The 26,245-nt window shown below is 46.1% G+C and overlaps 5 protein-coding genes across 6 annotated transcripts in view; 2 read left to right on the plus strand and 3 right to left on the minus strand.

Annotated features, from left to right (window-relative positions):
• Nucleotides 1-145: 145 nt before the first annotated feature.
• On the plus strand, nt 146-4,467 carry LOC131265795 (transmembrane protein 184C). Its single transcript, XM_058268112.1, has 5 exons — nt 146-789; nt 1,570-1,606; nt 1,682-1,959; nt 2,586-2,792; nt 2,874-4,467. Exons 1-5 carry the CDS (start codon nt 539-541, stop codon nt 3,919-3,921), a joined length of 1,821 nt encoding a protein of 606 aa, XP_058124095.1. The 5' UTR covers nt 146-538; the 3' UTR covers nt 3,922-4,467.
• Nucleotides 4,468-5,281: 814 nt separating this feature from the next.
• LOC131265787 (integrator complex subunit 1) lies at nt 5,282-12,115 on the minus strand. The gene has a single exon (XM_058268101.1). The coding sequence runs from the start codon at nt 11,976-11,978 to the stop codon at nt 5,508-5,510; it is 6,471 nt and encodes a 2,156-aa protein (XP_058124084.1). The 5' UTR covers nt 11,979-12,115; the 3' UTR covers nt 5,282-5,507.
• Nucleotides 12,116-12,985: 870 nt separating this feature from the next.
• LOC131265806 (sorting nexin-21) lies at nt 12,986-14,792 on the minus strand. Of its 2 annotated transcripts, none has more exons than XM_058268126.1 (3): nt 14,661-14,792; nt 14,501-14,593; nt 12,986-14,168 (listed from the first exon to the last, which is right to left on the minus strand). In XM_058268126.1, coding segments are annotated over exons 1-3 (930 nt in total). In that variant the 5' UTR covers nt 14,662-14,792; the 3' UTR covers nt 12,986-13,332. The 2 variants fall into 2 exon arrangements, with proteins under 2 accessions (XP_058124109.1, XP_058124108.1); XM_058268125.1 differs by having other exon boundaries at nt 14,459-14,593.
• A 469-nt stretch (nt 14,793-15,261) lies between these two features.
• LOC131265810 (uncharacterized) lies at nt 15,262-16,119 on the plus strand. The gene has a single exon (XM_058268131.1). The coding sequence runs from the start codon at nt 15,288-15,290 to the stop codon at nt 15,999-16,001; it is 714 nt and encodes a 237-aa protein (XP_058124114.1). The 5' UTR covers nt 15,262-15,287; the 3' UTR covers nt 16,002-16,119.
• A 1,137-nt stretch (nt 16,120-17,256) lies between these two features.
• Nucleotides 17,257-26,245, minus strand: part of LOC131265799 (protein kinase C and casein kinase substrate in neurons protein 1) — a 42,984-nt gene continuing 33,995 nt past the window's right edge. Inside the window, exons 4-12 of the mRNA XM_058268116.1 lie at nt 25,174-25,808; nt 24,934-25,043; nt 22,542-22,690; nt 22,279-22,467; nt 21,841-22,188; nt 20,714-20,824; nt 19,705-19,919; nt 19,439-19,620; nt 17,257-19,366 (exon numbers count right to left, since the gene is read on the minus strand). Of these exons, the coding sequence (XP_058124099.1) occupies nt 19,254-19,366; nt 19,439-19,620; nt 19,705-19,919; nt 20,714-20,824; nt 21,841-22,188; nt 22,279-22,467; nt 22,542-22,690; nt 24,934-25,043; nt 25,174-25,277 (1,521 nt within the window). The 5' untranslated portion in view covers nt 25,278-25,808 and the 3' untranslated portion in view covers nt 17,257-19,253. The remainder of the gene's footprint in view (nt 19,367-19,438; nt 19,621-19,704; nt 19,920-20,713; nt 20,825-21,840; nt 22,189-22,278; nt 22,468-22,541; nt 22,691-24,933; nt 25,044-25,173; nt 25,809-26,245) is intronic.

The raw sequence follows: 26,245 nt of genomic DNA on the forward strand, positions 1-26,245 counted from the left end.
ATGACATATTGCACAATGAACTGTCAGTGGTTTCAGTGTTTTCGTAGAAATAAGTGCAGTAGCAGCATCGATTCAGCGCAGTCGTGTATCGTCGCGAAGCGAATATTTTGTAAACAAAAATCATCACAACAAATATTACGGGGAATACAACAAACTATCGCCGAAAGCCCCGAGCCAAGTGTACGAACCTAATCAAATTATATCACATTTGCTTACGTGTTTTGTTTTGTGATTGAAAGTGTAATCGTTTCCGCCAGTGCGTTGCAATAAGAAGGGTGCGAAGTAAATAGTCTTCTTTTTAGATATTCGATTACCAACGCAAGCATTCCGTAGTTAAGCTGTTCGGTTCGGGTAACCACCAAATGATACCCAACAGTGCCAGAACACAACAACAGAACAACCATCAACAAAGCGACACAAGCGCCACATAATCAGCCAACGACGATGGTTCGTACGGATTGATTACGGCAGACGGTTGCAAGAACGAAGAAGCAAGTGCCTACCTGGCAGGGGCGACAAGATTAACAGTAAGACAAAAATGTGCATATCACTCTGTACCCACTGGCGAGCCTTGCTGAGGCCGCTGCTGGTCATCCTGTACGTACTCTTCGTCATCATCGTCGTCCCGCTGCTGATCGCCGATTCTGTAAAGGACGGTTTCACCCGCAAAGGTCAACTGATTTTGATCGGCGGTCTGTTCGTGCTGTGCGCGATACCGATTTCGATATGGCAAATCGCACAGCACGCCATCCACTACACGAAGCCTCAGCTGCAGCGGCACATAATCAGGTATACCATATCACTTTCACTCTGGCATACGATGGTAAAATGGGTTTTTACAAAACATTGATCTGTTGGCTCGAAACATCAAAAGGGGAAAATAAATCATCCATCGCTTAAATGAAGCTATCAAATGTTGAGAAATGCTATGATCAACAACGTAAGAACTTCGACGGTCTTATCAACATACCGTAAAAGAATTTAACAAAAAAACCATGAGTCACTTAGGAGGATTCTTGTCCCCTTTCCGTCTTGTGGAGTCTAATCTTTGCACAGCGACACCGTTAGCTTTGTGTTTTACACGATTAGAAGCTTCTTCAAACACATACACCACGATCCGGTGAGAAATGGTGGTTTTATTCCCCCGCAGAGCCAGGTGAACCGTGAAAAACTGCCAATGTCGAAAGCAATATCCGCCTGTTTTGCACGAACTTTTGCATGGTACAATTTTTTCTTTGTTTAAGAAGAGCAAAAATATGTGTTCCCGCAGTCGGCATATTTGTTCTAGAATATATTTTACACTTCCTGTGCAAGAAACTATTGTAAATCCACATTAAATGAGTCATACTAACAAGAATCGCCCGTTGCCTATCGCGCACTTGCTTCCTTTTTCAATCGACGCTTTTCTTGACCTTCGATAATGTAAATCATCTCATGACTGCTTCTTATCAACAGGATTTCATGGTAGAAGAATCAATTCCCTCTCGATGCCCGATCTCTCAATTACCAACGTGTCTGAATGTAGCAATAACGGTTTTTTTTATTCGATTTCTTTCTTTCCCATTTTAGAATCCTATGGATGGTGCCGATCTACGCACTCAATGCGGTTTGTACTGATAATCATTGGCGCGGTAATTGGGCACCTAGCTTGATGTTAACTTTTTTATGGCTTCCCTTTCAGCTGCTCTGTCTCATATGGCCCAACAAGTCTATCTACATGGACAGTATCCGCGAGTGCTACGAGGCGTACGTTATCTACAACTTTATGAAATACCTGCTGAACTATCTCAACCTGGAAATGGACCTGGAGAGAACGCTCGAATGGAATGCACAGACGTACCATTTCTTTCCCTTTTGTTGTCTGGCGCCGTGGCAGATGGGCCACGAGTTTGTGCATAACTGCAAACACGGCATCCTGCAGTACACGGTCGTTCGGCCGCTGACCACCGTGATTGCCTGGTAAGAGTTGGCCGACTTTGAAGATGTTTAATGTTTTTTTTACACACAGTTGAGACCGAATTTTTGGTGAAGAAACGTTTCAGTTTGTTAATTTAAGTCAATAACAAAAACGCCATCTATTGTAGATGTAAAATTTCTTTCTCTTAACAAAAGAACTCGCTGTTTTTAAGAAACCGTTGCACTGTGGCCTTTTGATTGATTTTTTTAAATTTATTTTTAAATTTCATTTAGCTTGCTTTAAATTTTGCCCCTGCATATTGTTTTAAGTCAACATTTAAAAGTTGTTATTTTCTGTCGGTTGTAAAAAATATCAAAAAAGAATTGGTCACAAAGGTTTAATTTTTGGAAAGCTCTGGAAAATGTTAAAATTTTTGATTGATAGTCACGAATTAGTTGTTTTATATCATTCGTTCAAAACGCATTAAAAAACTACCAATTTAACTCTTTATCAACTTTCTTGTATATATCACCATCTTTAAACCACCGGTTTTTTATCCCAAAATCCTGTGCATATATAAACAGCAATATTTTTTTAAATATTTTGCAACTGTACATCCTTTAATGCTTATATATTGAATTAGAAGGTGAAACTAAATGGTTTTTGTGTAATCCCCATTTAAACGCAGCATTTGTCAGCTCAACCACGTATACGGTGAGGGACAGTTCCGAGCGTCAGTTGCATTCCCGTACCTTGTGTTCGCCAACAACTGCTCCCAATCGATCGCAATGTACTGCCTCATACTGTTCTATCAGGCGACACGCAATGAGCTGCGTGGGATGAGACCGATACCGAAATTCCTATGCATCAAGGCGGTCATTTTCTTTTCCTTCTTGTAAGTAACCAGCTTTGAAACTTTGAGTGATGCGCATCGCACTAATTACATGCCCTACTTTAAATGCGTGTTTGTTTACAGTCAAAGCGTTATCATCTACTTCCTCGTGTACTACGGCATCATAAAGGACATTTTCGAAAGCAACACTGCCGACCTGGAATCGCGCCTGGAACTTTCGACCAAGCTGCAAAACTTTCTCATCTGCTTCGAGATGCTGCTGGCCGCCCTGGCGCATCATTACAGTTTCTCGCACCGCCCGTACGAGCGTATCCTACCGCCGAGCCTGATGGTGGCGGGTAGCATTAATGGTAGCAGCAGTGGTGCTGCTGGTGGCGCACCTGGGGGCGGTGGGGGGCATTCATGGTACTCGGGCTTCCTGACCATGCTCGATCTGTCGGACGTGCGGCAGGACGTGAGCGAACATCTGGGTGAGGTCGGCAGTTCGCTTAGCCGCCGGTTTCGTGGCCGTGCTATATATCAAATGGCACCGGGTAGCAGTCGCAACTGTGATATGAACGTCAGCGGCTCGGACCGAGAATTTCTCGTTCCGCCAGCAGGAGCAGCGGGCTCGAACCTTCTCGGTAGTCAGTGCTACCAGAGTGGCCTCTACTACAGTGCAACCGGTGCTGCGTCCCAGTTGTACACGAGCCAGGGTAAGGTCGGAGGAGCGGGGCACGGCCAGCGGTACGGTGCCCTCGATCAAGCGGCCATCAGTATTGTGCGGCCGAAGGGTGAAAAGCTCGTCGAAACACCGAACGAAGGTGCCCCGCCCAAGGAGGTAAACATTTTCAACCAGTTTCCATCGACGAAGACACTCAACCTGGCGCTCAGTAAAACGCCCAGTTACGAGAATTTAATCTCGCTCAAAAGTGACGATCCGGCGTCGACTTCCAAAGTAGGCGACGAAAAGCGTCGTCAGCAGCAACAGCAGCGAACAAAAAACAACCTGCAATCCTCCGCCAACGATCGAACGACGAACAGTAATAGTGAGTCGAGCTCGTCCCATCGGTTGCAACGCTCCGAAAGCAATGGAAGCGACTGGCTCAGCACGCCCGAGGACGAGCTGGGGATCGACGTGAAGGGGCTCAGTAGCGACAATATCAATATCAATACAAACCGAAAAACCTAACCGAGCTGCTTCGAAGTGGAACGTCGCAGTGGAAGGAAAATCCTTCGAAATCGAATCGATCGCTTTCGGTAGGATGTGAGATTATTTTTCCTATGTTTCTCTGCCCCTTAAATATGCTCACCGTAGCAGTATTGAGAGTTCCAACATGGTATGCAAACTGTGCGCAGCGGTAAAACTGTGGGGTTTCGTGTGCGGTGGCAATCGTTTAAAGTTTTCTACCGTACGACTATACATACATGCCTTAGGACGCTTCGGCTTCTCGACGTAAAGGCGTGGCAAAGGTGCAATATCAACTATCTGCTTCAAAACAAAACGTAAAAGACAAGCTTGAGGACAACATTTATAGATAAAAACTGTATCCATACAGCAGCATAGTATGGCACGTCCCTGGATAGAAGAGGAAGCAGAGGGAAAACAACGATTGCCAAAACATATTCCACGAGCGACCACCGGAATAGAGTGGCGAACAATTTAAAAAATCTCAATCGAACTGCTTCTATCAAACGTATCTGTGGTAAATTAATAGAAAAAAAAACAAGAAGACAAGTGAATGGCATGAAAACGGTTTTTGTCCCGATTTCATCGTATCGTAAACCTCTCGGCCAGTTCGGATCGTACTGTATCTTACATTCGTTCGCTTATTCCTAAGCAGTCCTAATTACCGTACTAAAATCTCCACTGTCAAGAGTGGCAGGCCCCGCTTGGGATACGTTTACGGATCCAAAGTGCAACTGATATTATATTTAATCAATCGAGCAAAATTATGTATGAGTGGGCATTTGTTTTAAATGTATTCTAAGTTAGTTTTTCGTTTTCGGAAACCACAACCACAAACCGTTAATAAATTGAGTATGGTTTACAAAGTACTTACCCTGCGTGAAATCGTTTCTTCACTTTTGCGTATGTACGGTACAGCAGTCGGGAATTCGATGAATATAACGGGAATTTCGAAAAACTTGTTGACCAGCCCCAGCCGTGTCCTGAAAAGTCATAGAAAATTAATTCAACAGACTCTGCACTTGATTATGCAGGGACGAAAATGGAAATGTAAAACCTTCAATATTCATAAAGCTAGACTTACATTTAACGACCTTCGTACAACTATCAACGTAGACAAATGCGGATCCTAAACTTGTCGAATCCGTCCTGAAATACGAGAACAATAGCCAAACTCACGAGTCAAACCATGTCCCTGAAGTTTTATTATGTCCACGCAATGATGTCAGAGAGAGGACAGAGCGAAAGAATGTCAACAATTTTGCATCTGTTCAATTAACATGACCTTTTCTTGGATTTCATAATTCCAAACACTTTTTTCGGGTGTATTTAAAAAAGGAAACACACATTTAAAGCCAGTTTCCTTGAAACATGTCATACACTATTATTTAATCTTCGTACACGATTTAAAAAATTACAATAAAATATGTTTTGTTGTATATTGGTTCCACTTTTTATGCGCTGCCAACTTTGTTCTACTTCATCTTGCATTACATATTGCTCTACAGTGATTACAGCTGGGAAATTGTACTTCCATTATTCTCGCTTCATGGCATACTGTTTTGTGAAAACGGTTGCTCTCCCCCTGCTTAACATGCGTGTTGCTTTTTGAGGGCCTGAATGCACCGTCGTAGCGCATTGAACGTATTGATCCGGCTGCCGATTCCGAGCTCAAACACAGCCGTCAGTATCTGCTGGGCGTGCTCCTGCAGACACAGCGTGTAGTCGGTCGTCTTGTCCAGGGCACTGTGCGCCACGGCGATATCGTCATGGTTAAGACACTGCACGAACGCCACCAGAGCCGTCCCGTTCGTGGTAAAGCTGCCCGGATTCTGCTTCAGGCAGCGGGCAACCAGATTGTGCGCCATCTGGCGTACGGGCGGCGAGGTGTGCTGCACGAACCGGATCACGTCGTCGAAGATGTCCTCGAGCAGAGCGGGCCGCTTGACGGTCAGTGCATCCAGTTCCATCAGCGGTACGGCAATTTCATCGATGTCGCGCGAACGCAGCACACCGACCAATTCCGCCCAGTGGATCGGCAGTGCATCGTGTCGGATTGCCGGCGCCAGCATCAGTCCCACAGCCGCATTGGCGACGGCGGGGGTATCCGAAATGGCCTGACTATCGCTGCTAGGATTGCCGATTCCGGCACTACTCACCAAAAGATCCAAATCGGCCATCGCATCGTTCGATTTTTTCACTCCCTCCGAACGGGCAGCCAACACCGAAGGCCGTAACATCGAGAGACCCTGCACAAGTTGCTGCAGCGAGTGGAGGTCGAAGTGTTGATGGGCCAGATCGGTCAGCACGTCACCGTACCGCTCGACGAATGCGATCGCCGACGAGGGGTTCGCCCCGATGTACGCTTGCAGGAACTCCACGAAACGGAAGATCAGCGTGTAGCTCTCCTTGAACGTGCCATGGTGGCGCAGCAGCTGGAAAAAGCAATCCAGCCCGTTATGCAACCCTTCCCGGTAGCAATCGCGAAACACGAGCGGGGCCAGCAGCTCCAGTATGCCCATGACCTGATGGAAAAGGTGAAAGTGGTACTCCGAGCGGAGTACATGGAGGTCCATGTGCGCCCGCCCCTGTAGCAGCGACCCAAGCACGGACAACTGGCGCAGCAAAAGTGTCGGATGGGACGCGGCAAGCTTACGCACGATCAGTTCCATCTCGGCCGACATGGTTTGAAAGTCACGCGGATTGTTCAGGCATGTGATCGTGGTGAGGATGAAGTAGGTAAACTTGTCCGCCATGCAGCCCCCGGGGACACCGTGCACGTCCTCGTCCTCGTAGATAGCCGGACCGACGGAAGGAAGGATGAATTTCATCGGTGGAAGGTTAAGGTACAGCTGCTGGAGAAACTTCTTCGCCGACGGTCCCCGGTTCCCGTCCACGTACGCAACCATCGGCGCCAAGTGGCTAAATTTCCCGGGCAAACACTGAAGCAGGAGTTTCACACGCTGGCTTAATCGACGCACCTGACCCGCTCTGGCATCTTCTGCAAGAATGTAATCGATAAAGTTGCACGATTCGGTTTCGCTCAGCGTCACAATATACTCGATCTGTTCGTGCTTCGGGACAGCCTTATCCCGGCCCTGCCAGAGGCGCGGGTTGCGCGTGAGTGTGTCGATAAAGTCAAGCACCGAGGTCGGATCGTAGGACGCGTTGAACGATTCCATCAACAAGTTCACCGTTTGATGTAACGTGGCCCAGCTCGCCTGGTGGCTTAGGAGCGACAGCAGGTACGGTCGTGAATCCGACAAGCTTTTGCTGAACAGTAGCTCCATTTGTTGCTCCTTGTTGATCCGTATCAGCTCCGAGTCGGCATCAGCTACCCAATCCACCAGTAGACCACACTTCTCCCCTTCGAGGGTACCGGGCACGACCGCTTCACCACCACCACCTCGTCCCTTCAGCATCGTCGACGCCACACTGATCAGCTCCTCGCGGCTCGTGCGCCACAGTTGTTGCATTCCTTTCCGCTCCACATCGGCCGATCGGCTCGTTGAAAGGACCTCCAATAGATTGCCGGTACTGGCGCCCGTTGATTGATGTGGTTGCTGTTCCACGCTTGCCTCCTTTTGAGCGTGCCTTATCAGCTGCGACCGCTTGCTCACGAGCACCTCCAGCAGGACCGTGTTGGCGATCGGATTCACACACCGAATGATCTCATCCAGCACGTGCAGCAGATAGTTGAGGTTCTCAAACTTTTCCACCGGTGTTTCCAGCAGCGCCCGGAAGAAGCAAACGATCTGCGGGTTCTGCACCAACCCCTTCAGCAGTCCCTGTCCCTGGGGGGTCTTCATCAACCGGCCCAGGTACGCGATGGATTTGTTCGCCGTGTACTCCTGCGACTTAGAGGCAGCGTTCAGCAGCCGTTGGATAAGCTTCCGGTACTTGCCCATAGCGTGCCGGTTTTGCTTCAGTTGACATGTCAGCACCAGTTCAACCGCCTCTTCGATTTCCTTCGTTTTCGAACCACCGGAGGACGGTGGTATTGTGTCGGAGAAAGCGGAACGGCGCAACGAATCGCTGCCGGATGCACCGCCCGCCCCCGATGGTAGCAACTCAATCCGGTACGGTTCCATCAGATCGCCCCCCGATTGGGCGGGGAAAAGTTTCGTATCTTTCACCTCCACCTCGCCCTGACTCGACTCATCCACCGACATTCTGCGCGCTTCTGCGGCTACCTCCGCTTGCTGCGATGGAAGCAGTTCCAACGCTTCTACCGAAATGTGCCCATTCTTCGCGCCCCGGGCTTGCTGGATCTCGATCAGCTGCGCCAGGTAGCTCTTGTTGAGGATCGCCGCATTAACTGCCTCGTACTGTACGATCACGGCCCGATCGAGTAGGGCCAGCAGCTTTGACATCGAACCGACCGGTGTACCGAAGTTCTGCACAAACAGCACGATCTGATCGGGTGTTAGGCCCTGCAGGGCCGCATCGACTAACCGCTCGACGCTGCTGCGGATCATCTTCAGCTTCAACCAGTCGGGAAGGATCGAAACGGGCTCCGACGAGCCGTCAACGGTGAACGCTTGCGGCGGGGGCGAACCTTCGGGGAACCAATAATCGAGAATTTGTCCAGCGACCGAAATGAACGACGAGTGCGTTAGGAGGATGACGAACGCTTGGATTATGTTCAGATGGATGTGGCACTGGCTTTCGTCGGCAAACTGAACCAACAGTAGATCCGGATACTCGGTGAACGCGTGCGGGATGCACTTGGCGTCGCGCAGCTTGATCAGGAAGTTGTTGAACATCACAAACAAGCAGTTGAGCGTCTGGACGCGCTGTTCGCTCTGGTCCGCTACGGTCGGGATGATGTTGGCAAACACCGTCGTCCGTTCGACGATCAGATGCGACATGTCCATCACGTGCTCCAGCATCGCTTCCTCGCCATCCATCGCGGTGTGCGCCGCGACGAACTGAATGTACACCATCACCAGCTCGGGGATGTTCTCCACCTGGCAGGCGGCCCGCAGCTGCACGATCACGTTCGGGCGCACGTACGGAAAGTGCGGTATCATCGGCAGATAGCGAAGCAACCAATCGCTATTGTTCGCCTCGATCGGTACCGTCGCGCCCGGATCGTGCTCCTCCTGGAACACTTTCAACAGCAACTTTAGCCCACGAATCGCCGACTGGCGGGAGGCGCTCGAAAAGGACGACAGGCGGCGCAGGAAGTACTCCAAGATTTCCCCGATCATCGCCTGATGTTCGCCCGTTTCGTCCTGCTGGAGCACGCGCTGCAGGTAAAGCAGCAGTTCCGCCTCGCGGCTCGATTCCACGATTGCGCTACCGGAGTTTGCGAGCAGAAATTCACACAAACACTGCACCGGAAGGTGATTAAAGTCACCCTCGGAATTTTGCACCAAATCGGCCAACCAAGGCATCGCCTGGGATGTGCCCTGGCGTTGGATTATCTCGAGCAGGAGGTCCGGTTTACGGCTCCGGCACAGCAGGTGCCCCAGCCGGTGGCTCACGTTAAGCTGCTGGATTTGATCTAGCACCGGATTCGGTGGACGGCGTGCGACACCCCGAGGGTCCATCAGGATCAGCTGCGACAGCAGGAGACTGTTCTGCTCGGTGATCGGATTCGACGCAAGATGGTTCTCGAACTCTAGGATTTGTGTCTTTTCCAGCCCGGCTACCGCTAGCTCCTCGTCGGTCGGTTTCGGTGGCCCGATCTGGTTGGTGATGCACATTTCCATCAGCACGCGCAGCATCGGGTACTGCTCCCAGCAGAACGACCCGAACGACGATGGGTTGTGGGCCGAAATGAGCAACAGGATGATCCAAGTTTTCCAGTAAAGCGACGAGATGGCCAAATTCGGTGGCTGATAATTCGCCGGGAGCACGATGTTGTCCGGATGGTGATACTCGGACATTTTGAACAGCAGCTCAATGATCTTCAGTTCCGTGATTTCAAGCGGCGGGTAGTCGATGTGGCGCAATGCACCCGCCCTCCGTACCAGCTGCTCGGTGATTTCCATCGTGTCTTGGATCGAGAATGGGATCTCCTTTTCGATGCCGATCAGCAGGATGCACAGCATCAGATTCTGCTGCAGTGGAATTTCCGATACCATACGCAACAGTGGAGCCCGCTCCGGTTCCGGTGGCCACTGGTCACCCTTGGCGTACGCTTCGGGCGAATCGAGCAGGAGCAGTTTGTGCAGTGCCGCCTTGTAATCGGTCGCCCCGATCGGTTTGTACACCCGCGGCACAACGTCCTTCATCCACGCGAGTGCCTGGTCCTGAATCATCGACTGCTGCTGATAGAACGCACTGAGGGCGGGCGAACTTTTCGTCTCACGGCCACTACGGATCGACACGTTGGCTTCGCGGATCTGTGGCGATACGGAGAGAAACATGCACAGGCACACGAGATCGACGATCGAGTGGAAAATGCGATCGCGAAACTCCGATCCGGCGATCTGTGGCGACAGGTCGGCCCGGGGACTCTGCAGCAGGACCTTACAGAACACGGTCAGATTAATGTCGTACCGAAGCATTTTGACCAGTTCGCGCAAGAAAAAGCGTAACGTTCGAAGAACGTCCTCACGTTGGAGCAGAAATTCCTGGTAGATTTCGGCCAAGTTGGCCGCCGATTCGGTCGGTTTCGTCTGGAACATCATCGCCAGCATACCCATGTTGTTCGGATTGCGTGCGTTCGACAGTTCGTTCTGCACGACGTACTTCAGCAGCGGGGTCAGTATGTCCGGCTGGCAGTTGATCATTTCCTTCAGCCCGATCATGAAGATGTTTATCAGCGGTTTCGACTTCAGGCGAACCTTGGCGAGATTAGACAGCACTTCGTGCTCCTTCGGGTTCTGTCCGGTTACATTGTAGCACAGGAACGTCAGCAACTCTTGGACCGGTTTCACCAGCTTTCCATTGTGGATCCACATCTCCAACCGGGGCACCACGAACGCACGCACCTCGAGGATGCCGCAGGCGAGCGACAGGAAGCGAAGGAAATTCTTCGTCGAACACTCCGGTCCCTGGCGGCGATTGAGTTGATCCTTCACCGCGTCCATCACCATGCGTTCGAGCTGCTCCCGCATATGCCCAAAGCGGGGCGGGTTCGCTTCCGGGTCCTTCCCGAGCGCATCGCCAAACATCCCGCTGCTGTCCGTAGAGTGTTCGTCGTCCGGAAGGGAGCTGTCGCGTGCGGTCGGATTAAGGGTGCTCAGTTCCGGCTGGAGCATCCATTTGGGCGGGATTTTCGTACCGAAGGCAGCCACAATATTGTCCGTAAACGGGGCGCACTCCTCGTAGTCCACCCAAACGCGGTCGTTGATCGCGTCGTCGATGTACGTGCGGATGAAGCTTTCCGGCCACTGTTTCTTATCGCTGTAGCCACGTGCCAGCAGATTGCACGCGAGAATGTGCATTGTGGGATTGTTGCGGCCTTTGAATGCATTCCCGCTGCCGTCTCGCTTGAGGACGGCGACGAGTGCCGACGTGATTGTCTCGTTACAGAACAGATGTGGCCGTAGGCGGGCCAGGTAAAGGAGCGAAAGGGAGAGTACGGATTCGGATTTGGATTTCGGTGATATCAGTAGCTTTATGGCGCCACAAATGTATCCCACGACGCTGTCACTGTCTTGCTGTTCGATCGCCGCCAGCACCGTGGCGGCCAGGTCCACCGATTCGCACTCCATCGCGCACTGTTCCCAGTACTCGAGGACGCTGCTGGAGCTGGAACTGTCTCCACCGGAAGAGGATTTGCTCGTTCCCACCAAGCTTGCTATAGTGCCGAGCCCGGAGGTGACCCCGCCGACGACCGAAGAGCTCGCACCGGAGGTAAGTTTGATCTTTTTAGTTGTCGCTGGGCCGCCGGCACCGCCAAGCGCCATCGAGCCCGATGCTTCCCGTTTGCGTTCCGACACGACCCCGCCGACACTGCCGACGACGATACGAGACTTGCCATCGTCACCGCGCGAACCACCGACGGACGATTTCGAACCGAGCGCGTACAGCTCTGCTTGCGGATGGCTAAGCTGTTGCTTCTTCGTTCCCCGGATGCCCGGTCCAGACTTTCCACGATCCATACTGCGTGCCACTCGGTAGATTTCAGGGTGTCCAAGCAAAAGAAAAGTATGGGGAAGCGTCACGCTTCCGCCCGCTATCAAACTGCGACCAACTCTATAGGCTCTGTTTGTAGATGAAATGGCAGAGACAATTTTCCAGCTTGCAGCTGTGCATGCTCGGCGTATTTTACGTAGCCATTCGAGTACTCCTAGAGTACTCCCAAGATGTCGCAAGCATTTTGACAGATAGCCGAAACATAAAATGACAGATAGAACAAGGTGTATAAATTAGAAGGTGAAGTCGTCCAGTGTAAAATGACATTTCATGACTTGACATAACACTTCTGGGGTATTCATATGGGTTTTGAGGGGGGGTATCGGAAAAGGATTGGGCTTTTGACATAACTCTTCTCAAATATGGCACCCCTTCCAAAGCGACATAAAGTCACCTTCTATATTTATACACCTTGAGATAGAAAACATGAAATGACAGTCAGGTTATTTGTGGTTTGGTTATTTTGTGAAAGATTTCGTGAAACATATAAATTGCTCCTCAACCTTTCCAAACGAATGAGATGAATTTTGTGAAGGAAAAAATTAATCGCTATGCACTTCGTTCAAACGAGGGTATTAGCATTATACGCTTTGGTTGACAGTTACTGAGCATTGGCAACCAACATGGTGGAATAACCACATATACTTTACTGACTATGATTTTTCAGTTCAATTTTGTCGATTTGAGAATCGCATTGACGTATGCTATGTTTTTATCGACTCACCTCGAGTTTTGAAAACGTTATTTTTAACAAATGAAAAATTAGAGACTACTAAATTTCGTTTATTGAGGATATTGTGCTAAATAATCTTCGAAATGTGCAGAATTGAAATCTAACATATGGCAAAATATACGTGTCCAAAATCAAAATCCAAGTCGTTGCGGTTATAACTAAATTTAGTTTCCTTTGCCCGGGTTGAGTAAACTGAACAAGTAAAGTATTTTATTTTCATTAAAATGAGTGGTATTGTATGATAAAGACAAAGCGTTTAAAATTTATATTTATTGTATAAAATATCCAATGGCGAAAACGGCACATATTGCTTACATTCATAACGACCCAAAACTAAAAAGGAGCTGTTCTACCGTTCGTCTTCTAGCTGTAGAAAAATGCTGCTCGAGAACAATTTAGCTTAGTTTTAGCAGACAGCACTAGCATGTAGAATTATCCTTTATATAATAAATTAAAAGACCATATAAAACCGACCAAAAATTAAACTTAATCCAAAAAAGTACCTAAGGATAGTCTGTGATGTTGAATTTCTACTCTTGTGATGGTTGCTTGTGAGAGACAGAGGTGTAACGGTTTAGAGCACATGCTTAGATAGTCTCCGCCCGTGGATCCAAAGCGTGAATGGCTTGGGCAAGCGTTGGACCTCCCTTTACTTTGATTCCCTTCCGACCCATTTCGTTCAATCGTTCCTCAAGCAGGGTACGATCGCGCCCACGTTGCCACCACAGGTGAAGACAGGTTTGCAAAAGCGGAATATACAGCACCAACAGTTCCGTGTCGCACACGTGTTCGTATCGCCGCAGGGCCAGCTCGGCCCACTGTTCCGCCGCCGAATGCGGTATGGGGGATGTGGTGCAGGCGGCCACCAACCGACAGAGCAACAGCAACACGCACTTTGATTTATCGAGGAAGATTTTGTTCAGCAAACGAAAGCAATTTTCCAGCAGTGGCACCGCCAATTCGTTCCGACGTTCGTCCAATAATTGACACGCGTTACGCAGTTCGTCTCCCTGCAGAAACTCAAGAAAATGCTCCGATTCACGGAGCAAAGGCACGGTCACGAGATGATCGAGAATGCTCTCGAAGGCAGCACTCCGGTCGGCGATCAGTTCGGCGCTGAAGTTTCCCATAAGCACCTTTTTCGGGAAGTTGATCATTTGAACGGCGCCCGGATGGTCCTTTCGAAGCCCCTCATAAAGCTTAAGGAAGTGAGTGTAGCGTCGCTCGATGCTGGTCGGGTAGGGGTCCGGCCCAGGGCCATCCTTACGAATGCTCACTTCATACACCACATACTTTTTACCCGCGCTGGTGCCTCCATCCCCGGTAGCACCGGACGGCAGAATTCGTGCCAAGGGAATTTCGAAGCATAGCGTCACCTCGCCATCAGCTGGGAGTGGCCGGCGGGTCGGACGTTGCCAAATGTCTGCAAAGGAAACAAACTGAGTATGAGCAGGATAACTACGCTGCATTCTGACTACGCAAACAACAAAGGTAAACTGAACTGAATGGTATCTGCTGTAAAGGTTTGGCAACTGGCTTACGGGTGCAAAAATGAGTCAGGCCCTTTACGATAATAAAGCACACAACACTACGCTTCAGGTGAGTCAATCCAGAACAAGTACAAAGCAAAGCAGGTGTAGTGAAGACATCTAAACAGAAAGTGACCAGCGGGAATAACCGGAGCTTCCGTAGAAAATAACGAATCTAAAATACCTTGCACAGTGCCCTTGATTTGAGGTTTTATGCTCAACGTACTTTGGTCGAATGCTTCCGTCGAGCTATCGACGTCGTCCTCGATTGGGTCCTCACTCTCCATACCTGATCTATGACCGACTACGGCACGATGCACTGTATTTGGGAGATATGAAAAAGAGTTGTACCAATTGCTCGAAACCTAATTAGATTAGTTACGCACTTGCACACACTTTGCATCCAGCACCACCTGATAATCAGGGAAAATAATTGATGAATCAGGCACTGTGATGTATTTTGGAAATCAAACCATTGTGTTCTACCCGAAAACTACTTTTTGTTTATTTAATGTTTATCAATTACATCAACAAAGAGAGTTGACGTTTTTCGAAAATGTTGGGCTTACCAAGATGTATATACAAATCTATGATTTATGTACCTTAGCTGTCTGGCTGCGTACTTCGACAATTTGAATTTATCGGAATGCAACGATTGAACTGGGAGGCCTAAAATTTAATTTGAATAATATTAAAAATTTTAAACTATGCAAATTACAGCGAATCTATATTTCACTTCAAGCCTCACGGAAACTATGTTTATGACAATATCCATCGCTTGAACCGGTGCGAGAAGTAAAGTGGAAGGGGTTGTTTACCAATTAAAGTAAACAAAGATCACTAAATATTCGGGCGTTGACGTAATTCCAAAGATTCCCCCAGATTGTGTGGCTGACGACATTTGGTGGCAATTAGATTTAAAAGTAGTGTTAATATAAATATATTTTCGGGATATATTCGCCATCCACTTCAACGAAGCCATGGCTCCCAGGAAATCAATCGCTGGTAAAAAAATGCTTGCCAAAAAAACACCAGATCCACAAAAACCGTCACCGAAAGGATCCTCGCCTGGCATTGCGAAGAACCAAATCCGTCCATTCCCTTCGAACGAGGGGCTGGAACAAATGATGGGCTTCGACATGGACGACCAGAGTGAAATGTCCGGCGAAAATACCCTGCAATCGCAACCCAACTTTTCGTACCTGCCGTCCCACAAACATTCAAGTCCGCAAAAGGTGAAACAAGTTTACATTCCAACGGTGCACCGGCTGGGTAGCATGTCAACGGTACCAAACTCGGACTTGGTCCAACCGGACACTTCAAACGAACTATCAGCAAGTGATGGCATCGAAATGACGCCTAAATCCGCAAATTCAGCGCCAGATAAAACATTGGCCAAGGAAAAGGAAAACCAAAGGAGGCATAGTCGAAAGCAAAAGACACCGACAGAGATAAAAATATTGAGAGAGGTGGTTAGACTCCAGGACACGGGAGACACACTTATTCCAAAACTGTCTTTCGGACGTGTGATTCGCGAAATACTAGCGGATTATTCAGATTCTGGGCTGAGAGTTACGCTAGAAATGCTAGAATGTTTGCAGGAAGCTGCAGAAATCTACATCGTGCAATTGTTTGAGGACGCCTACCGGTGTACCGTACATCGCGGTCGGGTTACCTTAATCCCTAAAGATATACAATTAGCTTTAATGATCCGACGCGAATCGTAAAGCAAAAGAGAGGGTTGACCCTTCGCTACTCTTCATTTTAATTTGTATTTTGTATTTTCCAAACGAACAATGTAACGACGTTTTAAACGATATCAATAAATTTGTACTCATTTTTGTTTTCCAACGAAGACGTTTTCGGACACTTCATGGGTAAGGGACTTCACCATCCAAAAGATCCAGCAATTTAACAAACCCTTCTCGTGTTTTGGGGTTGATCTCTAGAATTTGTAGTAGTGGGTCTAACACACCGTAATCCGGCGTTCCTCCTGTTCCGACCTGTTTTAGAAGCATCGCGTTCCAGTCGTAGTCTCCGATTCCGTCAACAGAAGCTCGTGTTAGTTCGTCCTTTGTTTTTTGGATCGCACCGGATTGGGAAAAATTTGTACGCAATTTATGCAAATATTGCAGAGCTTGGTTTATAGCTGAGCTATCCTGGCGTTCCTCCTGATGTATAATGGCGTCGTTTTTGAGCTGAAGGCTGGAACTTTCGTTTTCGATTGGCTGCGGGATTTCCGCATTCTTTTTACACGCCACTCCAGCCATCGAAGAGGAAGCGGCATTGTCATGGTTTAAAATTTTCCAAAAACATCCTCCATTGCGGTCACTGTTGGTTCGCTTGCCGTGGGTCATCCTGTGGCAGATATCTCTCAGATCATCCGAGCGTGCTCTTCGTACACTCGGTGCGGTGTCACTGCAACCGGGGAAAATTATGCTCGAAAAATTGTTCTCCACTCGGCTTTTCGCACCGTGCGTTAAATTTTTCACTGCCGCCAATGAATCGACCGTATGCAGGAACCTTGAGCCACCGATACGATCCTGTTGGCTGTGATGCTGCTGCTGATGCAACACATCGCGATACTGCTCTTTCAACGATTTGCTTTCATTCTCCATCACGCTTTTCATTTGTGCTCCAGAGTCGACCGCTGATGATGGCCGAATGGGCCCCGCAACCGGCGGTGCATGGGTGGGAAATCCGTGGCAGTATTGCGTTTCGAAAAAGGTTTCATCCGTCTGATGGAAAATATTATTCATACTTTCGGATTCCTTCGGTGCGTTTCTACGCAGTACAATACGCTTTCCAGTCGGTGCCTTTCCAGCCATCTTCACTCAGTGAACTTCAGTGCCTACATTGATTATTTTATAACAAATCTTTGCTATGTTTGTGTGTGATATGGAGCTTCGATTGCGAGTGTAAAAAGTCGAAAAACTATTTTACATTTGCAACTGTTTATATAAATAACCGTTATATCTTAACTACAATACTACTACTGCTTAATATATTTCTATGTATATATTTTTTCTCCTCAAACTTAATATAATACACAACATTTTCCCTCTTCTCGCCTTTTCCATGACGACCATCCTCATTCATTCCATAAACGAGCTATAAACGTGATTTTCGACGTTTACCCCATGCAATACTTACTATTTCCCTTTCATATCTTTTCATCTCATTTGTTTTTTTTTTTTATTTTCGCAGCTAGTGGTTTATATCTTTTGTATAATGGGCGTTATGCTCCAATATCCATCCCAAGATTCCCTTTCATCCATATGCTTTTAAAAGTCCTTTGATAACAATAAAACGATAGGACAATGAGTTATCAACTTAAATGTTCAATCTTCAAACAAGCTTGTCATCGCCGGTGTGCGATATTTGTCTAAACTGGGGTTTCTAAATTTAAAGCATCAGTTTTATTTGTTCATTGTTCAAATTGCTTTTAATTCTTCTACCAGACATGGGAGGAAAAAAGAAAATTTGGATTGGAGCGAATGTTACTTCCTCAATTAAACTAAGCTCGCTTTTGAGCTGGTCGATTTTCTTCCTACTCACGTGTATTTTTCGGAAGGAAAGGAAGTGATGGAAACCAGTGCTTAGCATTAATCTACCGATAATATTTTCATTTGCTCTACAAAGATACCACGATTGGAGAGGCTAGAAAATATTCGATTTTTAATTTTCACACTCTACAGGGCGATGGTATATTCGCTTCAACTAATCCCGGAATTATGTTTCCCTACAACGCTAGATTATCAAAATTGGTGAATTCAATTCTACGAGGCGATTCAAATTCTAAAAGTTTACGTGGGATGTGATAGTTAAACCGTATCATACCAGAAATTGTAATACGTCCATTCGTCCTCGCACGTGTTGAGCCATTTTGTTCGAAAGGTTCTATCATCACGTCGCACCACGGGAAAAGGATAACAAACACATCATCTGCCATCATTGTGTCTCTATAAATGCCTTGCTACATGCAGTGATAAACAATTTGCATCATAATTTACAATTAATGGGCATGGGAACGTCGTCTATCATTCAGAAACCAGAGAATGCGCAAATAAACAAACATGTTTCTCTAATTATTAGATAATAACATGTTTTGGGGCAATATCAAAGTATGTGTAGATGCCAACGAGTTCAACACACTCGTAAGAAAGTAGCTCAAACAAAAAAGAGACTCCTACAAAGCATGTAAATATTCGTAATAAGAAAGAAAACTGTACAGTATAAATGTGTTTCGAAAAAGAAAATTTCACTTTGCCTTTGACAAACAAATCCGAATCACGCATTGGTGTACGGAGTTACTAACAGCATTGTCAAAAATATTTGATAAAAAAAATCTTTTGGTCGTTCCCGTACGCGTACCTTAAAATGCCAGACAAAAGCTGTATCCCTAAGTGGGTGCTGCTTTTGAGAATGCACCTTTACCGGTACACCTGTGATTAAGCCGCGTTTCCGATTGTATGGCTTACCACCTTCTTTTCCTGTTCCATAACCAAATCGCTGTATTATTTTCTCATTTTCGTATAAAACTAATCTTCACCTCTTGGTCAATCGAAATTTTGATGCTTACCATTCTTGAACAAGAGATGTCAAAGCCCCAGAATACCAAGGAAACAGTTCACACATACTGTCTTGGACAATGTTCGCAATGTAAATGGATAAAAAGGTAGACAAAAAAAGGTTACGGATTTCAGATGTGGCCACTTTCTCTCCCTGTTTTACCGTTCGCTATTCCTACTGTGACTACGTTCTTGTTTCACGCTTTGGATGTGTGGTGATGTGTATGTTGTGTGTTCGCATCGTCCGATTCGATCCTTTTCTTTACCGATTTTTAATAAAATCCACCAACGCAAGCTCATTGCGAACTGATCTCCAGTTTCTTTGCTATTGTACTACCTTCATCCATTAATCACGCTAACGCGCTCCATTGGTTGTTCCATCGACGTTCATTCCGCCATGTGCCCATCTTACGTTGCCACCACTTCGACGTAGTTTGCCGGATACAGTCCCACTCGGCCGTCTTTTCGGCCTTTGCACCAACCTTGCTCGTCCTCATCTTCTAGTTTTTCAAACATATCGCCTAAAAGATAAAATTAATCATAACAAGTTTGCACCGGAAGCAAAGGATCGTTCGTCCACTATAATACGTTACCCTGCTTGAACGTCAGCTCATCACTTTCGGCCCCTTCGTAGTCGTATAATGCCTTCACTGGGACTCCTGGTTCTCCGTTATCCACCAGCAGGTTATCATTTCCGTCGCCTTCGTCCCATTCTTCCTCCTCCTCGAAAGGATTGCTTTCGTTTGCTTTACCGTTTGATCCAGAATTGCCATTTCTATTCAAAAGCAAATAAGCGGAAAATGTATATTGGGTTACGAACTATCTAATGCATGCCAACCATTGGGCAATCGGAACTTACGTAACAACCGCTCCAGGAGCGTTGCCGCGTCCTGGCGAGTTTCGGGTCGGTGTCGTCGTTTCGTTCTTCGTTGAGGCAGTTTCCGATTTGGGTGAATCGTTGTTCGGGGTTGGCGTGCTACGGTTGTTGCTGTTCGAATTGGTAATGCTGAGGGCCGTACTGTTTCGGTTTCCACCGCCGAGTTTATTGTTGTTTGCCGGTGGTGGTGGATATTCCTGATGATTTTAGAATTGAGGATCGTTCCACAGAGGACGTAGAAACAAAAGATATGATACATCAATACTCAACAAATATGACTTTAATGTGAATGTTTTACAGTATCCTAGCTGAGTTTATTACTACATTTTTTGGAAACGCAAAAAGATAAGTAAATACCTATTTTAGAATCGATAATTTGCGTTTTCTATACAAGGCACGAAAGATCCAATCAATCAACTCGATTATATTTAAACACTCTTTTGCACACTAGCAAGCGTTTTAAAAAAAGCACTAATTTTATAGCCTACGAAACTATGCTACTGTTTTATTGGCACCTCAAAAGTCCAAAACCGGTTTCGATAAAACTACTTCAACCAACGATTTGTGTTTGGGCAAAACAAAAAGCGAAAATAAATAAAATGCTATCGTCTACGATCGAAAAACTACTCAATCATTGATATCTCTTTCTAGAAATTGAGAAACATTTTGAAATTAAAAAACTAATCGAAAATAAAAACTATCGGTGCAAATAACTAAACTATAGCTATGTCTGCAAGTAAGAAATTAGATAGAATGATTTGATAAATGAGGTAAAATAACAAAACATTTCAAACAAAACAACTAAAACCAACGTCAAACAACACAAAATAAAACGAGAAAAAAGAAACATCACAATACCAATCGTGAAATAAAACGTGAACAGGCCTTCGCTTTTGCGAAAAGCTTAAACTATGCGTTACGTTTTTGTGCGGGGAAAACGGATGGATAAAACAATAACTTAGTAAAAAAAAGAAATACAAACAGAAATTACATGCAAATCTTCGGCAACGGGTCGCTGATGAATGAGCGTGATCGGCGCTGTGGGTAAAGCTTCTTTGGATTTGATTCCCTTCGCAATGTCGCGGAATTCTTCCGTGTACTCCTGGAAAAGGGCGTAGGCAGGTTTGACGATTTGTCGGGATGTCCGTGAGGGGGGAGAAGGGAAGTGAGTTGAGTGTAATGCACGCACAGACACACACAAACACACACACGGGGAGACGCACGCAACCACATGCGCGTCAGGATAGATATTGCACACAGCGTTTTTAGGGTGATTTTTGTGGCGGGACATTTCGATGTAAGCCGATCGGTACGATTGGGATGGAAACAACAACATCATGTGTGTTATGTTGTTTGGAGATGTGTGTTTAAGTTTGCGTTCGGTTGTGTTTTATTAAAGGTAGTGTGGAAAATTGAAAGAAAGAAAAAAAATTAAACAAAATTACGATTAGTTCGTTTAAATTGATTAAATCATAAAAAAAGTACAGCTGGTGAACTAATTCCTTAAAGTTCGAGTGAAAACAAAAGACGTATATCTTCTATAACCTTCACAGCATTTGAAAGCTGTTAGAAACAATGTTTAGGCTGGAGAAGTAAAAAGGTATAATTTTTATTGCAAGCCAGAAGAAGTGTTAATACTTAGTGGCGATGGTCAAATACGCCACCATATAATTTAGATTTCAAGCGTGAATCAGTTCAGGATTAATGCAAACAGGCTGCATTAGCCATAGCTTCCTTTCCATAGAAGAATTAATCTGTTAAATTAAAGCAAAAACCGATATAATACCAAGTGAAAAAAATAAAGTTTCATCGTTGATGCAAGGTTGAAGAAAAAGCAATGATTTCCTATTTTGTCCTTATGCAAAATTAAATTATTAATCAGAATGCATTTGAACCGATCAAACTCAATATAGGCTAAAACATGCGCAGGAAAGCCGTTAGACGTTAGGGTGAAATAAATCCAGGAAAACACCACGATTAACGAAAATATTCAAGTCAAAACCAACAAGCAGGGGAAAAGGAGCATCAGACACAGGTTGCGGGAAAACTGCAATCCCAAAACATCCCGCACCTGCCCGTATCTTTGCGCGCGCGAAGGCAGCAGAACGGCATACTTACCACAAACGTTGGCCAGCTCATACCCATGTTGACACCGTGGTTGTTCGACCACCACTTGAGGTCCTTCTGGTGGTCAGCATTGTTAATCGTGTGGTGGAACTCCTTGTAGATCTGTGGCAAACTCGGGTCTTCAGAAATGTTCAGACATTTGTGTATCGAAAATAGCACGTTCTTGAAGAAGCACAGTCGGGTCTCTTCCATCTCTTGGCACTTTCGGAACACGGTCGTCATGCTCTCGATGTACACGGGATTGTACTCCTTGATTTCGTTCAGTGTTTGTTCGTACCGTTCGCGGCATTTTGCAACCTCATCCTTTAGCTTCTGTACCCGTTCCTGCATCTTTTTGAGCTGAAATTGAAATAAAATCAAGTCAATGCGGATATTAGGACCATCGTCGCCGATCCGTCTGTGATCCTTCCATGTTCTACCCATACTAACCTGATCGTTTGACAGCGATTGATCGCTGGTGGCATTGCGTTCCTGATTGGCGGCCGATTTTTCCATTTTGCAGGCAGCATGGTAATCCGTTTTAGCTTTTTCCGCGTTTGCCATAAGCTTTGCCCAAGGTTTCTGCGCCCGCTTGAACTGATCTTCCATTTCTTTGCGCTCCTTAATTTGCATCATCGACTGCCGAGGGACAAGTAAGCAAGGCGAGTTAGATAATAAACTACCAAAAAATACATGATGTTCAACAATTCTACCTTGTGATAATTCTCCTTCTGCCAATCCTTAATCTGCAGTGTCACGTCCGTGCACAGGTTGGCCTTAATTTTCAGGTGCAAATCAGAAAGTCGTTCCGCTTCGGTGAGCATACCCTTCCAGGCCGCTTCCGTTGTGCCATACTCGGGCCCTACACGAATAAAAATAGTAAATCAATGATGCAATCGGGCTGCCAAACAACAAACGCTCCTGATTTTCTGTATTTTATTATTGGTTATTCAACCCGTTCTAAACCCACAAACATAACGTCCCTGCCTTCGTTCACTTTCGTTCCAGCGGTCTTCGAACGCCGTCCCCTTTTTGGCCCTCGGTAACTCAATTAAGAACGGGCGTCTCGTTTGCAACCGAACCCGCTTGGGTGACGTATAGCCATTGGAAAGAAATACAAAAAAAAAACTACTACTACTAACGATGTACTGGAAAGCTCATATACCTGCCGACTGGCAAGCACGGTGCGAGTAGCTGCCGAATCAGCTAATTGAAAAATCAATAAACCGATTGAAGGTGTGTTCGTAGTGCTACCGGAAGCGTACCAATCGGAGAAATGTAAGAAAGAAGATAAAGAACAGTAACCCCCCAATGAAGGGTCATGGAATTCCTTGGAAAGACCAGGAAGTTTTTCTTCCCCACAGGTTCAAGGACAGACAAGTGGGTAAAAAAGTTATTTTGCTACACACGTGCAGCATTGCTCAACCGTTCGCATGTTAAATTCCACTGATAATCCACACCATCCGTGTCACATTATTGCCTCTTCGGAAATGAGACAAAAACTGGAAGCTAAGTGGAGTTCATTAGATCGGGATTGAATGGCATCATCCTGTTATTCTCCTATCGCTGTTCCAGTTCCATCCGTTGGACACCGAAGGGCGGCATCCATCCAGCATTGGATCATTTGTCAGTTATTTTGCGCTTCATCAAACATCTGATTTACAAGCGATTCCATACACGAACGTCAGTCAGACTCGCGGTGGTGTGCTCCATTTTCTTCCGATGACCGAGTCAAGTGGGTGGGACAAGATAAATTAAGACACTTTCGCGTCAATGCAAAAGAGAAACGGAACGGAGTGGTGCCGAGGCCCCCGTGAGAACAAACGGTAGCGAAGATCTATTTTTAAATAGTAACAAATTTATCCACTCTAACGGAGAAGCGTGAGCACACGGAGAAGCGGTATGCGTTGGGCGGTTTGTGTAAGACCTTGGGTGGAAAAACGCCGTTCCGTACAATGCCGTCCCATTGATTCTGGTGGGTCAGGTCGCTTCTAGCTACCTTGTGATCTCACTTTTCACTGTTTGCTTTCTGCAAAATGTTTCGCACTCAAACAGTTTGAGTTGTATGAAAAGAGGAACTAACACAATCTGACACGAGAATGCAGGGTGATGATACACGATATATTGCAATTCAATATGAGCTTAGTACAGTAGTCCCTGCCAGCACCAACAATACCAGTGATGTAACGAGTTGGGATTTTGCCACGACACCGGTCAGTGATGGGAAATGTTGAACAAACTAAACGGTTTTAATTTAGGAACATAGAGGTTTTGAACTTTCATAATTGAATCAATACCAAAAGCCAATCCATATGTCCAATGAATTGAAACTAATGAAAATTGTGGTCTGTTTCACCTAATTTCAAAAATGTGGATTATATTTTAATTGACCTTTCACATACATGGAAAGACCGTTAATTTATAAGAATAGAGTAATATAATGTGTATAATTCACACAAATTATCTGGCTGTGCTGGTGACACTCGACCCTAATGTCTATATGAATTTCAAATGGTACTTATTAAAAAATGAATCTAAATTAAGATGATCAAAAACATTTACTTTGAATGGGGGGAAATAATAAAACCTTTAAGAAAAAGTGTTTCAATACTCCAAAAGTTTCCAGAGTATCGTATCCTAACATTATTATACGACACAACAATGCGCTATACCCATATAGAGGAAGATGCATTTTTAACATTTAGTCTGCCACCACCAACATTGCCATCCTGTTTATAGTTTCATGGTCGAGGGTAACTGCAACTATCACCATCCGAAGGGTAAAGACCACCGGACAACAGTTTGTACGTTACGTCGAAGAAGGAGGAGGGGTATTTTTGTTAACTTCCATTACGACTCCGGTGTCAACTGCATCACCCAGCGGAACGAATCAAGGTCATATTAAGTAACGCCATCCTTACGGATGCGAGGGGGGAACATTTGATACATTAGCGGTAAGCATGTAATTTTTGTGCCCACGGTTTTGATTATGCATTTCAGTTTTCGCGCTCTCGAGCGAATGCCATTTTCGCCCATGGTAGGTTTCTTAATTCATAGATGATCTTTCGCAACATCATAATACACCTCACAAAAGGTGTTCCTCACCTTTTTCAATCAGTTCGCCCCATTTTTTCGACCATGTTTTTAAATTTTTGGCATAAGCTTTCTCGATTTCGGCACGCTCCTGGATGAGGGTTTGCAATTCCGTACAGAGCCTGAGATAGGGATGCGAAGAAGAACAGAAGAGAATAAGAATTCAAATTAGTGATTCGTTCTGTTTTGTTTTGTTTTTTCTAGTGGCTAATTAATTGGCTAATCGGTCGCCCCGATACGATGATCACTCACTTATAACCGTCCTCTATCCGCTTGGTGGTGCGTTTGTAGTTGTTCAGCTCCCAGAAAGAGTCACTGCCGGCCTGCAGCAGCTGATCGTCGCTGTGATGTGACATTTTGTTCAGTGTTTGTCGTTGCGTCCGGACTGGCTGGGTAGAAAATTGTTCCGTACCCGGTGGGTATCCCGGGAGTCCGGGGGTTGCTGTGGTTGTTGTTGTTCTCCGCGGGCAGAGTCAAATCTATTTGCAAACGTGCCCGGTGGCTTCCTTCACTCCTACACCGATCCACTCCTGTTCCACCAGCTCAACTTTTCCGGCGTCGGCAAACAAAACCAACGACTACCGATGGCCGATGATGACGAACGTCGGTCAACAATCAACGACAATTGTCCCCGACCGCAGTTAACTGCGCACCGCCGGCTGCCGATTCCACGGTCACCGTTGGCCTTTTTTCTCCGCAAATGTCAGCTTTGACGATACACTAGACGCGAGGCGTACGGGTGGATTTGTTTTAGAGGGAAGCAACGCACAAACAAAATAAAAACGCGACCGGTCAGTTCACGCTTCGTTCCACGGGAGGTTCTCGATAAAAGCTGTGTATGCTGCTACTGCACACTCCCCATAAACGGCAATGCATAAAGAAGATTTCTGCAACGAAAACAAAGATAAAAAGAGAATTAGAATATGCGTCATAAATAAAAGAGGTTGCAACATGATTTATAGAGACTATCAGTATATTCTTCCAAAAAGATAAAACCGTAAGAATAAAATTCCCGCAAGTTTTCTCAACACTCGGAATAACTCCTATTTAGGTTGTATTTTCTGGTAGCATTCACCAGAAACCCTACGCCCATGTCTAGTGAAATATGCTCATCATCAATCAAGTCTTTTTCAAACCTTACATCAAGTGAAGATCGAGGACGATTGATCCTGACCTAGATAGGTTCAAGGGATTTGTGAACACGCAGAACGTGCTTTTTGCTGTAGAAAAATACCCTTACTCTTAGCGCGTCTCTCCACCTTGGTGGTTGGTTCGGCTAGAAAATAATGATTCACAGGATGAACAGCTCAATACTGCAATGGCA

This window comes from Anopheles coustani, chromosome 2 (genome assembly GCF_943734705.1).
Source record: "Anopheles coustani chromosome 2, idAnoCousDA_361_x.2, whole genome shotgun sequence".
Classification (NCBI taxonomy): Eukaryota; Metazoa; Arthropoda; class Insecta; order Diptera; family Culicidae; genus Anopheles; species Anopheles coustani.